Here is a 14,277-nt window from a genome sequence, read left to right as displayed (position 1 = left end):
CAAGAACTTGGTTTCTGTTGGTCAAATGGTTGAGCAGGGCTTGCAGGTCAGATTTAATCCTCATGGATGCTTTGTTGAGGATATGAAAAATAAAGGTCACTTGATAGCTAAAGGGAAGAAGAAGGGCAGGATGTTTGCATTGGATGCAGACATGCCTCAATTGAGTGCAGCAATATTTGCACATGGGACTGGTGTAGTTGTAGATATTGATATCTACCATAAATTGGTCATGTTAATGTACAGTGACTTAAATTAATGCAAGCCCAAAATATTATTACAGGATTGCCTAAGTTCAAGGTTGAGAAATGCATAAGGTATGTGAAGCCTGTCAATTTGGAAAATATGCAAGGAAACCGATTCCTAGACATGTTCAAGAGAGTAAGAGGCCATTGGAATTAATCCACTCTGATGTGTGGACTACTAAAGCTGCATCTATTGGAGGCTATCATTATTTTGTCACTTTTATTGATGACTACAGCAGAAAAGTTTGGGTGTATTTTATGAAAAAGAAAAGTGAAGTGTTTAGGCATTTCAAAGCTTTTAAAGCTATGGTTGAGAAAGAAACAGGCCTTCAAAGAAAATGTCTAAGGTCAGATGGAGGGGGAGAGTACCTCTCAAATGAGTTTGCAAGTTTCTTACAGGAGCATGGCATAAAGCAACAATATTCATGCAGTCATACCCCACAACAAAATGGACTTGCAGAAAGGAAAAACATGCATATTGGAGAGGTATCTCGTGCCATGCTTAATGAAAAAGACTTGCCAGATTATTATTGGGCTGAAGTAGTTGCTATAGCAATCTACATATTGAGCAGGACTCCCACTGCAGCAATACATGGCATGATGTCAGAGGAGAGGTATACTGGTAGGAAACCAGATATTTCTCATTTGAAAGTTGTTTTTTGGTTGCATTGCCTATGTTCATGTGCCAGATGAGTTGAGATCCAAGTTGGATCCAAAAGCTGAGAAGTGCATCTTTATTGGTTATTCTCTGCACAGTAGAAAGGGTATAGATGCTATAACCCTTCTACTCGTAAGTTTACAGTGAGCAGAGATGTTGCTTTTGATGAGATGAGCAACTGGTATAGACTAGTAAATGTGATTGATGATGTAGATGCACAAAATGGTAATGCTGCACAGAATTCACAGCAACAATCACAAAATATTAGTGGACCTATAGTGTCCATTTGGGAGAGCTGTGTTACTTCTTGGGCATTGAGGTGATTAGATCCACAAGTGGGATATGGCTCTTGTAGAGGCAGTATGGATTGGACATGCTGTCCAAATATGGGATGACAGGTTGTAAGCCTATTTCAGTTCCTTTGGAGCAGAATGTGAAGCTGAGTGTAGATGCAGGTGAGCTTCTGGAAGATCCTACTTTGTACAGACGCATAGTAGGAAGTTTGATTTATATGACTATTACCAGGCCAGATTTGAGCTATGCTGTTGGGTTGGTAAGTCAGTTTATGCAGGCTCCAAGGAAACCGTGTTTGGATGCAGCTAGACGCATATTGAGGTATGTGAAGTGCACATTGCAGTATGGACTATTTTATGAGACTGGGGTTCAGATATAGTTGCATGGATACACTGATGCTGATTGGGCTGGTAGTATTTTTGATAGACGATCTACAAGTGGATATATGTTTACTTTTGGGAGTGCTGCAATCACTTGGAGCAGCAAGAAACAGCCTATAGTTGCCTTGTCGAGCACAGAGGCTGAGTACAGGGGTGCAGCAATGGCTGCATGTGAGGTAGCTTGGTTGCATAAGCTACTTTATGATATGCATCAGTCTACAGATGGGCCAGTTGTCATTTATTGTGACAACATGAGCAGTACACACTTGGCAAATAATGCAGTCTATCATGCTAGAACAAAGCACATTGAGGTGCAGTATCACTATGTGCGGGAGAAGGTTCTAGTAGGTTTTATTGATCTAGTTTATGTCAGCACAGAGGATTAGGTAGCTGACATATTCACGAAGGCATTGGGTGCAGAGAAGCTGCGCAAGTTCAGAGACCTGCTTGATGTGCAAGAATTGGGATTGAGCTCGAGGGGGAGTGTTGAGATAGTGAGCTCCACTCGTGATATGCCAGGGTGACTTTTGTGCATCTATGTCACTGACTTGTTAGCTGCAGATGCGGTTGGTACACCGCCCATGAATAATAGCTGGATGACAGCTATCTTTATGTACTCTAGTTAGTGGCTCAATTAGTATGCCACCTTAGTTAGCTGAGTTACCCACATATAGGGTTCACCTATTCTTTTGTACTTAGAGTTCTTTTGGCTTTCACAACTAAGAAGAGGAAAACTGTTTTCAGCCTCCACCTTTGTGTATATTCCCCCATTGTGTACGTGAGAAAGCTACAAGTGAGACTCCTTCCTTCTCTCCCACTCTCTTCACAACTGCAACAAAGTCTCCATCTATCTTAAGTTCAAAGAACTTAATCTTCAAAGTCAATTTAGAGTTATGAGAGCTAGCACCAACTAGTACATCTAACTTATGCCAAGTCTTAGAAGGAGATTCCAAATTTAAAATATGATGCACATAATCATCTCCCAAACCTAATGCAATAATTACATAGGCTTTCTCTAGCCTTTTAGCATCTGCTGGTGTTGTTGAAGTAGAGTCACTTGCCTTCCCCTTTCCTTTGGTTATGGTGGATTCACCCTCTTGTGAGGATTGATTCCATGGCTTGACTAAATCCCACAAATTCTCCTTCATAAGCACAAATTTAATTTTCATTTGCCAAGTATGAAAGCCTTGGCCATTGAATTTGTCTATCTTAAAGGAAGCCATGAGAGGTCTTACCTTTATGTTTAGGCAGTGTCTGATCTCTTACATTTATGGCTATAAATCTCAACCATACAAGCATATGCAAGCAATGAAATCGAAGAATCCTAGTCTTTTTGCATCCAAACAATAATATGGCTTAGATGGCTTTTTCTTCACAAGCTGCATCACTTTTCTATTGACATATTTGGCTACTTCTTTCTTCTTCTTCCCTTTTGATTTCACATATACAGCATTAGAAGAGCAACAAGAGCTAGGCATTCTGAACAATCATTACCAACTGAAAATTTCATTGTCAATACATCATCGTTAACACTCTTCTAAGCTTGCATCAAGCATCCAATGACAAAAACTGCCCAAAACTGTAGTATAAAAACAGAGAAACATGGAGGCCTCAATTCAAATACTCTAAAGAATATTTGAGAGGGCTTTCATTGAAAGATCTTATACCAGCTCATGTCCACCTAGGAGGATTGACGAAATTATGCGTGAAGTTGCCCTTGAGAGTTGCGCCTATCCCAACTGGTTTTTTGCAGAATTCTCCTTACTTAGTGGACCAGATTTGGAAAGAAGATAGGTGTTGATGTCACCCAACCGTAGCTAGAAGCATTGCTTGGATTTTGGAGTCTGTAGGTCCAATTTTTTCAAAAGGTCATCGGCACAGGCTATGGCAAGACTATTCCCAGAATAGCTTAGAGCTACAAGGTTGCCTATAGCAGAGGAGTCTATCGCTGGAAGGATTGGGAAAATGGCACATTGAGGGCAGAGATAGACCTAAGCAAAAAAATTGGAGGCAAAGAAGGTGGAGAGTGAAGAAGAAGATGATGAGGTGGCAGCTAGGGTTCACTAGAGCCTAGAGCTTTGATACCACATGTTGGGAAGTGGTGGGAGAGAAGAGATGCATCATGACAAGAGATGGGATGTCCTAGATCATAGGCACCTCTCCTACATCAAAGGCAATCAGCCCTACATCATAGGGACTTCCTAAATCATTGGCACCTCCTAAAGAGGGCGCCTTTTATTGCATCATCACCTGTGTCATGATCCTAGATAGTACTGAGTGTGCTTCACTACACACACACACACACAAACATGTGACTGCTACTAGATGCACACATGCACCTTAGAGAAAGCCCTTGATCTCAAATATCCCATTAACACCCTATTCTATCACTTCTTAAATCAACTCAGCTTACTGTTGAGAATGGCGTAGATTGCTCCATAGGGTTATGGGATAAACCCTAACCCTAATCCTCAGGGGTCCATGTATATGTATATCTTGTTTTCATTGGAATACAAGTTAGTGTACATTTAGTCTATTCTTGTGTAGTTAGTGTACATTTAGTGTACAGGGATCAAGAGTGACTGTCTAAAGACAAGAGCGATTTTGCAAGGCTTGGCTTGCAAGCGTCTTCTACACCCTTTTCATTGCAGGGGATATCTATTAGATGTATAGACCACCACCAGGCTAGGTGTTAGCCCTTGTTCAGGAGATTCCCTAGAAGGTGTGCTGGGCTCTCTAGAAAACAGGCTGGTTATTTTATGACAGCCAGCTGTTTCTCTTATACTTACCTTCCTTAGCTCCTTTTGGCAGTCGAGTTGTACGGTGTTTTCAAACATTAATAGAAGCTTCCTTTTTCTCAAAGCCTTTTTCTCAAAGGGAAAAAAAAAGAGGCCTTGTATATGGGACTTACCAAGCTTCGTCCACCCAAGACTTGCATGCAACCCTCTCTCTACAACCCTCATTCCTTGCAATATTATTCCTTCCGAGCTATTATAAGCCGGGTTCATCAGATCATGGATCCCTTTGTAGATTCCAAGGTCCAAAACCCATACATAAAGGTTCAAGGTGGGCGGATATTTGATCTTCGACGTCCGATCCGAGCACTTTAATAGAGGGAAAAGTTAGAATGAATTTAATTAAGACACGATGTCAAAATCAACGACCACAACTGGCATTTTCACTCAGGGTAATTATTTCATCCATCCCTTTGACGCTCCACGTGGGGAAAAATGGGCCGTGGAAAAGTGACCAGGCCACTTGCTAGATTCAGGGCACTTGCCTTTTGAGAAAGTCCTCCCCCTGCTAATACTGTCAATGGTAGGCGTCGACAAAGAGCCAATCCCCACCGTTCGATCAAAACAAATACCTAATGGTAAAATTAGGAAACCGGCTAATCTGTGTAAAATCTGCCAACCTGCTAACATTGACACAGACTGTACGACTGACTCAAACTATGCGACTGGCACACAGAATTGATACATACCAAGCAGCATGATACAGTCTACACCGTTAGATTCGATTTCGGTCTGACGGTCAGCAAATCGCACCCCTTCCACCGCCGTCTGATTCGGAAAATAGATCGTGTGGCTCACAAACGGCGCTACGTGTGGGCCACGAGGTGCGACTGTTGTGATCGTGCGGCTGGGAAAACTCGTCGTGTTGTGTGGGTCGACGAAACCGGTGAAAACCGGCGTGCGACCGGATAGACGGTCGGTCGTGCGAGTTTTACCGGTTTCGTGTGACCGGGTTGAGCGGTAATCTTGTAGGTCCGGGAAGCCAATTCCCTGTTCCTTATTAGATGAAGTCCCAATCCCAAGTCCCAAGCTTTGGAGCTCGGCTATGTCGATGGAGGGAGGTCGAGCTTCTTCTTCGTCTTCTTCAGGTCCCGTCACTCCCCAGCAGGTGCTTTCTTCCCTCATGAATGATGGCACTTTCGATGACCTCCGCCACAAAATCATCAACCAGCTCAAACAGAATGTACGTCCCCTGCCTCTCTGCCTCTCTCCGTTCCCTCCGCAGCAAAGAAATTTTTTTCCATTGGAATGTCCGTTTCCTTGTCTCCCTTCCCCCCTTGCACAGAGATTGGACCCTGCCGTCATCGTAAGAAATCTGTGTCTGACAAATTCCGTTCCAAGGCACTTCTTCGCAGCATTCGAGGTTGCGCCATCTCATCTTGCCTTTCGATCCCTTGCATGCCCTTCTTACACGTCAGCTCGCTGGTTATATAACGAGAAGGAAAAGTTTGTATCCCTCCCTCGATCCAGAAAACTCATCGCAAAACAATTTGATGCCGTAGAAGAACAAAGCGACCCTACGGTAACTTGTTGTTGACGATGTCTGCTAATATGCTCAATGTTTGATGTGACTCAACCTATCTGGCGCGGTTAATTAAACCATCCGATGAATTGGTGTATCCCACTTCAGCAGTGGTCGAAACCTTCGGAGAGTTCCTGTAGGATCCCTTTAGCCGCATGCCAATGTTCAGCACCCGACTTTCGACTCTCGAGACTAGTTATGCGCAGGCAGCTATTCGAAATACAATTCAAGATCCTTGATGAATTACATAAGGATAAATAATTGATATATTTCTTGTTTCATTACTAAATTATCATAATGCTCCGATGAGAACGACAACTTTAAATCGTGGCAATCACCATCTTGAGGCATTTCACGTGACCAGAGCCCCTCGGAAATGTCAAGGGTGATATTCTTATTTCAAAGTATATGTTGCATTTGTTTCATTGACTGAAAGATATCAATTCAGTGACTGAAAGATTTGTTTCTGGGGTTATGAGCAGTTTAAAGTTGGATTTGTCCTTCAAACCATCATGTCTGCCAATACAACCAGACTGAACAGCGGCAACGATACATAATTGGCTGGACAGCAGATGAGTTGACTGGTTGAGTTGTGGCACAACTTCGTAATTTATAAAGGTAGTAGAGATGATGAGGACCTAGGTATCTATGTCCAGTGTTCTTGTCACATGCATCCATCCTACAGTGGCATCTACATAGCTACAGGCCCCTGGCCCCTGTCGAGCATAGTTATCCTAGAGTAAAGCCAGGAGCCTTTTTGTGCATAGATCCAGCTCTAGGACAGGATTGTTTTAGAGTTCCATTCACATCAGATGGTCGAGGGTTCTTGCTGCTTGCTTCAGAAATTGTTACCTTTCTTGCAATACTCTTGTGTCCTTTGCAGATCCAGGCCATCTCCAACAGCAATCAGCCCTTACATAATATTTGATGTCCTTATTCACTCTAGGCTAGTAAAATTGCCTTTTCAAAAGTGCATTAGTCTTGTGAGTTCCTGGGTGTGGACTAATAGACATTCATAAGGAATTTGACGCCTAATGTCATTATTATGTGGAACACATACTCTGACCTTGTAGAGCAAGCAGCTAGCTTCAGGTCTGTAGTTCTTCCATCTTAAATCCATCACCAATCTTTCGTGTGTCACCCTTTCCATGAGACTCGTCAATGAAAGCATCTTGTTTATACTATGGTCTGCACCCACCGCTAGGCACTGATGACGTCGGTGGGGTGTCATAGGCTATGCGTGGTGGAGTTTATCGTTTTCAAGCTTGTAACATTGAAATGGCACATCTTGAGGATGAGTTTGGGCATGTGCCTGGATTCATCTAGCTATATGTTCGTGCCGTATTATTGGACATCCAAATCTCACCTACATCTCGATTACAATTAATCAATAATATGTTGATTAATTAATTGGTTATTACATCATAATTCATTTATCAAGGTAGGCTATCAGGCGGACCTCGAGCCACGAGCTGTTCCCGCCGACTCAGGTGGCAGTATGTTACCGGTTTTATTTTGTTTGGACGTTATGACCTGGCAGATCCAGAGGGGGTCTCCTAGTGTTCTGCTGCAGTTGTTGTCTGACGCTGCTGGAGATCCGGATGGGTCAGTAGATTGCCAATGCGGGACCTCAGACACAGTTGATTGATCCTTGTGAGCTGTTATAAGTCCGTTTCCATTGAAGCACTGAAGTTCATCGATCTGGCGGTTTGGACTTGAGAGGGGGATATCTAGCTCTACGATACAAGTGCACATGCAGGGAAGCAGACCTTGCACCAGAGGTAGTATTAGTTGGATTATTGTTCCAGGATCTTCTGTTGGAGTCATGTACTGGTACCAGCAGGTGGATTGTTGTACTAGTTGACCCAGTGTACCATTACCAGACCAGAGGAGTGCACCTAGCATGTGTGGCCTGAGAGCAACAGTACCAGGTTTCCAGTGATTGTGCTGAGGCGGTTCATGCCACGAGGGTGCTTCTTCGACAGTCCATGTGGTGGTCTTCAGCAGTGGAGAATCACACGATGGTGGTCTTCAGCAGTGGAGAATCACACGATAGATTCCTCCAGCTGTTCCAGCAGCACACCGAGCTCCCTGGTGTCTCCATCCAGGAGCTGAGAGGGGGTGTTGGAGGTGAACATCTCCTGATGTCACTTTAGTGAGAGAGGGACAGTGTTTGTGGGTGTGTCGGCCCAATGAGTGAGGGTAGCAGAGAGAGAGAGGGCTTGTGTTGTGGGTATGCCTACCCTCGTGAGAGTAGGACTGTGTGGCTTTCCTCTGCTTCATGCGTTGCCACGTAAGGCATGGAGGTTCCCGGGAGGGGCGCAAGGTTTTGTTTGGGCAGATATGCCCTGTTGTGCTGCATGGGTATGTCCTTATAGGTGCTCTAGATGAGGGTTGTAGAGTAGAGGGTGGGCTGACTTGCAGGTCGGCCACCTTGGCTGGTGTCAGCCCCTCATAGGCTAGGGGAGAGCCCCTCCCTTTATAGGGCTGTGGACAGCCGTAATGCTGGGTCGGCCCACACATGCCTAGTCGGCTCTACAGCAGGGGGGTCGGCCCCCTTTAGATCAGCCGACCAGGTAGGGGGGCTGCCTATATATAGGCCCCCGATTCTCATTGTTTGGCATCATCTCTCGGGGCAGTATAGCTGTGGAGCAGCACAGCCTGCCTTGTTGAGCAGTTCCTAGGGCAGGAGTGTGGAGCAGTCCATCCACTCTTTGTGCCTGAGTTGTTTGTTTGAGCTCTCGAGTAGCCTGTTGGTTGCGAGGTTTTCCCCCCACTTGTAGCGGGGTTTTCTCCAGAGATTACTTGCAGTTCTCCTTGTTGAGATTCCGCATCTCCAGGCGTGGCCAACCGACCAGCCCCCATGCAGCAAGGGGGGCCAGAGGGGGTAGGCTGGCCGACCAGCTGGTCGGCCCAGTTGGCCTGACCGACCAGGCTGGTCGGTCCAGTCAAACTGGCCGACTTCCCCCCTTGGCCTGCCCTATAAAAGGGCCTCCTTCCCTTCATTTCCTCCAACACTTCTTGCAGCTCCTCAAGGCTCCAGCATACAGCCTGCTCCTGACCATCCCCTCAGAGCCCCCTCTCAGCTGCTCAGTTGGCTGCCCACACTCCCGCAGCAGATCTTGCCTCTTCAGGGCTCTTGCCTCCCCACTCCAGGCCTCTGCCTCTTTGTTTCAGGCTTCTCCTGCCTCCGTGCTCTCAGGCTTCAGCTTTCTTGTGTTCCCCCTTTTTCTCTGCTTCAGTTCAGCCTCTCCAGCAGCTCCTGTTTTCTATCTTATTCAAGATATCTTGTATTTCAGTTGCTGCCCTGGTTTAAGGGCTGATTTACAGCAGATCAGTGGTGGTACATTTTGTTATCTCTAGTGTTCTCTGTGTGGCTCTATAATTTCAGTTCGTTTGCATCTTCCGCTGCCATTTTAATATGGTATCAGAGCACCAGGTTACTCTCTGATCTGGGAACTTCTATGTTGTCCTCGTCAGCAACTCTCCTTCCCACTGACTACAGAGCTTTCTTCTCCCGTCCCTTCTCCCCTCCCTATCAATAGCAGATTTCTTCTCCCGTCCCTATCATTAGCAGATATTTTCCTCCCGAACCCCGGGCTATCAATAGCAGCCTACTGCTTCATCAAGAGCCTCTCCCCCCCTTCCTTCATCGCGCATCGGGTCGGCTCCCGTCTTCACCCGTACGACTTTATTCAGGGGTTTCTGGCAGAACTTATTGGCTCTTGATCTTTGGGTTCGATTGTTGAGAGTGGCCCATCTTTCAAATGGACGTCAAATCTGCATTTTTGAATGGTGATCTTCATGAAGAGGTATATGTGGATCAGCCGCCCGGCTTCATTGATTCTCGTTCTCCTTTCATGGTCTGTCGCCTTCGCAAGGCTCTCTACGGTCTCAAGCAAGCTCCTCGGGCCTGGAATCAGCGTATTGATACCTTCTTCTGCCGCCAAGGACTTCTTCGCTCTCTGGCTGATCCCAATCTTTATCTTTTTCATGAAGGACAGCTTCATACCTTCATCATTCTTTATGTGGATGATTTAATCCTCACCGGGAGTCATACCAATCATATCCTTGCCATTAAAGTTGCTCTTCAAACTGAATTTGAGATGACGGATATGGGCCTTCTCCATTTTTTCTTGGGTCTTGAGATTTGGCAGACTAAGAGGGGGTATTTTGTCTCTCAGCAACGCTATGTTCAAGAGCTCCTCGAAACTTTCCACATGGCTGACTGTCGGCCCATCACCTCTCCCATGGATCCCAACGCTAAACTCTCTGCTTCTGGGTCCACTGCTTATCCTGATGCCTCCCTCTACCGCCAGCTTGTTGGATCTCTTCTTTGGCTACTTAACACTCGACTGGATCTCGGCTTCTCTGTCGGCACCCTCAGTACCTTCATGCAAACCCCTTCGCTTTCTCATTGGCAAGCTGCTCGACGTCTCCTCCGCTATCTTCAGGGGACCTCTACTTTCGGGCTCTTTTATGCTGCCGGTGGTTCCTCTCCTTCCCCGCTCACTCTCCGAGGTTGGAGTGACTCCGATTGGGCTGGCGACCCCGATTCTCGCCGCTCTACCACGGGCTATGTTTTCTCCTTTGGCTCTGCGGCTATCTCCTGGTCCAGTAAACGCCAACCCACGGTCGCCCTATCTTCCACCGAGGCTGAGTATCGGGCTATGTGTAGTGCCACCTGTGAGGCTGTGTGGCTTCGGCGCCTTCTTCTCGATTGTGGTTTTCAGCAATCCACTTCTACCACACTTTTTTGTGACAATCAAAGCTGTATTGCCCTTGCTCGCAATCCGGTTTTTCATGCTCGGACAAAACACATTGAAATTCAGTACCACTATACGCGAGAGAAGGTTCTTGACGGTACCATTGTGCTCCTCTTCAGCACCACTTCCGACAACGTCGCCGACATATTTACCAAATCTGTTTCTCCTCCCCTTCTCCAACGTCATACCAGCTCTCTGGGTCTTGTGCCACGCCCTGGAGCTGAGAGGGGGTGTTGAGATTCCGCATCTCCAGGCGTGGCCAACCGACCAGCCCCCATGCAGCAAGGGGGGCCAGAGGGGGTAGGCTGGCCGACCAGCTGGTCGGCCCAGTTGGCCTGACCGACCAGGCTGGTCGGTCCAGTCAAACTGGCCGACTTCCCCCCTTGGCCTGCCCTATAAAAGGGCCTCCTTCCCTTCATTTCCTCCAACACTTCTTGCAGCTCCTCAAGGCTCCAGCATACAGCCTGCTCCTGACCATCCCCTCAGAGCCCCCTCTCAGCTGCTCAGTTGGCTGCCCACACTCCCGCAGCAGATCTTGCCTCTTCAGGGCTCTTGCCTCCCCACTCCAGGCCTCTGCCTCTTTGTTTCAGGCTTCTCCTGCCTCCGTGCTCTCAGGCTTCAGCTTTCTTGTGTTCCCCCTTTTTCTCTGCTTCAGTTCAGCCTCTCCAGCAGCTCCTGTTTTCTATCTTATTCAAGATATCTTGTATTTCAGTTGCTGCCCTGGTTTAAGGGCTGATTTACAGCAGATCAGTGGTGGTACATTTTGTTATCTCTAGTGTTCTCTGTGTGGCTCTATAATTTCAGTTCGTTTGCATCTTCCGCTGCCATTTTAATACTCCTGTGCCTCTCTCTCCTTTCCTCCTTCTCAGTGTGGTGTGTGTGTGAGGCGTGCTCTCTCTCTCTCTCTCTCTCTCTCTCTCTCTCTCTCTCCATTGGTCAGATATGGGTTTCGTCCCATCAGCTGAGGATCGAGGGAGGGAGAGCAGCGGGTCTGTACGCTATGTACGCTGGGGGCGGTCGGGACAGAGGAGCATTTTCTTTGTGTTTGCCCAGCCTACTACGAGATTCAGGGACGCTACCACTGTCTCTACCTAGAGAGAGTGGCTTCGGTCCTTTGTCACAACTAATCCATTTCCATGACCAGGTTTGTATCGGGCTTTCTCTGATGGAGATGCGGCGACACAGGGAGACGCTTCTGCGACATATGAGAGAGCAGCAGGGGATGGCCAAACCACTACAGGACATAGAGGTTGACCGGGCACAACGACATGTCACAGACATCTATACATTTGAGTCAGCTCTCGGACACAGTGGAGTGGAGGAGGAGGAGCTAGTCGATATGAGAGCAGTTTGGATGAGCAACCGGCACAGTACCACCGAGAGAGGGGCGCAGAGGCCATGTGTACTGTAGAGAGCCCCCAGAGTACACTCTATTGAGGTCCGACCTATCACAGCTTTCCTTAGGGGAGACCGATAGAGACGAGGGGCCACTCTATTCCGCGTCCCCCACTGCAGTGCGAGATAGCTTGACAGACATATACGAGACATCTTCGCAGCCCACCAGAGAGCCATCACTGTACCCGGCTTCGGTTTCATCCCAGCGCTTGGATAGATTGATTGATCTGGCCCACTATGCAGTTGTAGTTGACTTTTTCTATGATTATGATTCTATTAGCATAGATTAGTACTTAGCAAGGGTCCTAGCGTACCCTTTGCTTCAGCCCACTGAGGCTTGTATGAGTTCGCTTTTTGTGTACTTTGTCCCATAGGCCCGTGAGGCCTCCCGTGGATGTTAATCTCTCTCTCTCTCTCTCTCTCTCTCTCCCCGCTGCAGTTCTCACATGGTATCAGAGCCATGGTTGGCTTGAGACCTGAGGGGTAGAGGGAGTGTTGAGCCAACGCACAGAGAGGAGGATTAGGGTGCTGTTCGGTGTTATCTTTGAGGAGGAGCGTATTCGAGGAGTGCACTGATAGGGTGACCAGCAAAGAGGTGACTTTGAAGAGTGTTTTCAGATCAGAGAGGAGGTGTTTCCAAGGGACAGAAAGCGAGGTGTGAAGGTACGTTGGGCTGTCAGCCCCTTCATCCTCTTCTTCCGCCTTCTCCTTTCTTCAACCCTCATATCCCTTCCATCCCATCCACCTTCTGTTTCAGTTCATCGTCCTCTTCACTTTGACACGGTGACTTTGTCCAAGATGTTACAGAACAAGACTAGAATTCCAGTGTTGCCCACGTTCCCGGTTGACCGGTAGTTGCCAATAGTGTGACTGCTGCGACCATGATTACTTCAGCCTTTTAGTAGCACTTGGCAGGAGCTGCCAGTAGGCTTTCCGGATTTAGATGGAGGATTGCTGCTTGTTTGTGGTAGCTAGACGTGCCGATCAAGTGCACATAGCAAGGAGTCATTTATCGAGGTAGGCTTTCTGGCAGACCTTGAGCCATGAGTTGTTCTTGCGGACTCAGGTGGCAGTATGTTACCAGTTTGTATTTTGTTTGGACGTTATGACCTGGGAGGAGGGGGTCTCCTAGTGTTCTACTACAGCTATTGTTTGATGTTGCTGGAGATCCGGATGGGTCAGTAGATTGCCAATGCGGGAACCCAGACACAGTTGATTGATCCTTGTGAGTTGTTATAAGCCCGTTTCCATTGGAGCACTGAAGCTCATCGATCTTGCGGTTTGGACCTGAGAAGGGGCTATCTAGCTCTACGATACAGGTGCACATGCAGGGAAGCAGACCTTGCATCGATGCCAGTATTGTTGGACTCATGTACCGGTACAATCAGGTGGATTGTTGTACCAGTTGACCCAGTGTACCATTACCACACCAGAGGAGCGTACCTAGCACATGTGGCCTGAGAGCAACAACACCAGGTTTCCAATGATCGTGCTGAGGCGGCTCGTGCCACGAGGGTGCTGTGGCGGTCTTCAGCATTGGAGCATGACACGATGGATTCCTCCAGTTGTTCCAGCGGCACACCCAGCTCCTTGGCATCTTTAATGAGGATGCTGGTCGGTGGGATTTCCAGCCCCTTGGGGGCTATATAAAGGGGCCATTGTGCCCTCACAATTCATCCAGCATACCAGCAGTTTTGTGAGCAGCAGGAGCAGTAGTGCACACATCTTCAGGCCTACTTCCAGGAGGCAGAAGAGTGCAATAGAGGCTGTAGACTGAGCTCTCCTTGGGGCTGGGACTTGGCTGTCTACAAGGGCAGCAAGAAGCTGAGATCTGGATGGAGAGTCTACGTATGCTCGAGGTGGAGCACGCGTTCTCAAGTATAGAGTTATCTAGAAGACAGTAGAAGTACCTTGTGGTAAGATCAAAGGACCACGCTCTGGTGGGACTTTGGATCTATGTCTCTTTTGTTGTGTCCATAGTTTTGGACAGAAATTTATTGTTTTGGTAGCTTCTATATCTGGTTGGATCATTGTCTATTGATGAGTTTGCACATCTATGTGATGCACATTAAGTAAAGAAGTTTGTGATTCCACTCCCCACACACACTGTATGAGCTCCTAGGCTATTCTATCAGTCTTCCGCTGTGCATACTCTCTGTTGGTCCATTTCTAACATGGTATTAGAGCCCAAGTAGGAGGCTCACAGGTGTGGGAGCCTAAAGTTA

General features: G+C 47.2%; 1 protein-coding gene across 2 annotated transcripts in view; it reads left to right on the top strand.

The window, feature by feature from the left end:
• The first annotated feature begins 5,361 nt into the window (after positions 1 to 5,361).
• Positions 5,362 to 14,277, top strand: part of LOC147890925 (uncharacterized) — a 32,185-nt gene continuing 23,269 nt past the window's right edge. Inside the window, exon 1 of one of the 2 annotated variants that reach the window (XM_087389787.1) lies at positions 5,362 to 5,552. In XM_087389787.1, coding sequence (XP_087245913.1) covers positions 5,415 to 5,552 — 138 coding nt within the window. In that variant the 5' untranslated portion in view covers positions 5,362 to 5,414. The remainder of the gene's footprint in view (positions 5,553 to 14,277) is intronic. The other variant, XM_087389788.1, reaches the window with a different exon arrangement.

Source organism: Dipteris shenzhenensis, chromosome 18, assembly GCF_047967505.1.
Source record: "Dipteris shenzhenensis isolate YYH24624 ecotype China chromosome 18, Dip_SZ_1.0, whole genome shotgun sequence".
Lineage (NCBI taxonomy): Eukaryota > Viridiplantae > Streptophyta > Polypodiopsida > Gleicheniales > Dipteridaceae > Dipteris > Dipteris shenzhenensis.
The sequence above is the reverse complement of the archived record's forward strand: the minus strand, read 5'-3'. Positions and strand labels throughout refer to the sequence as shown.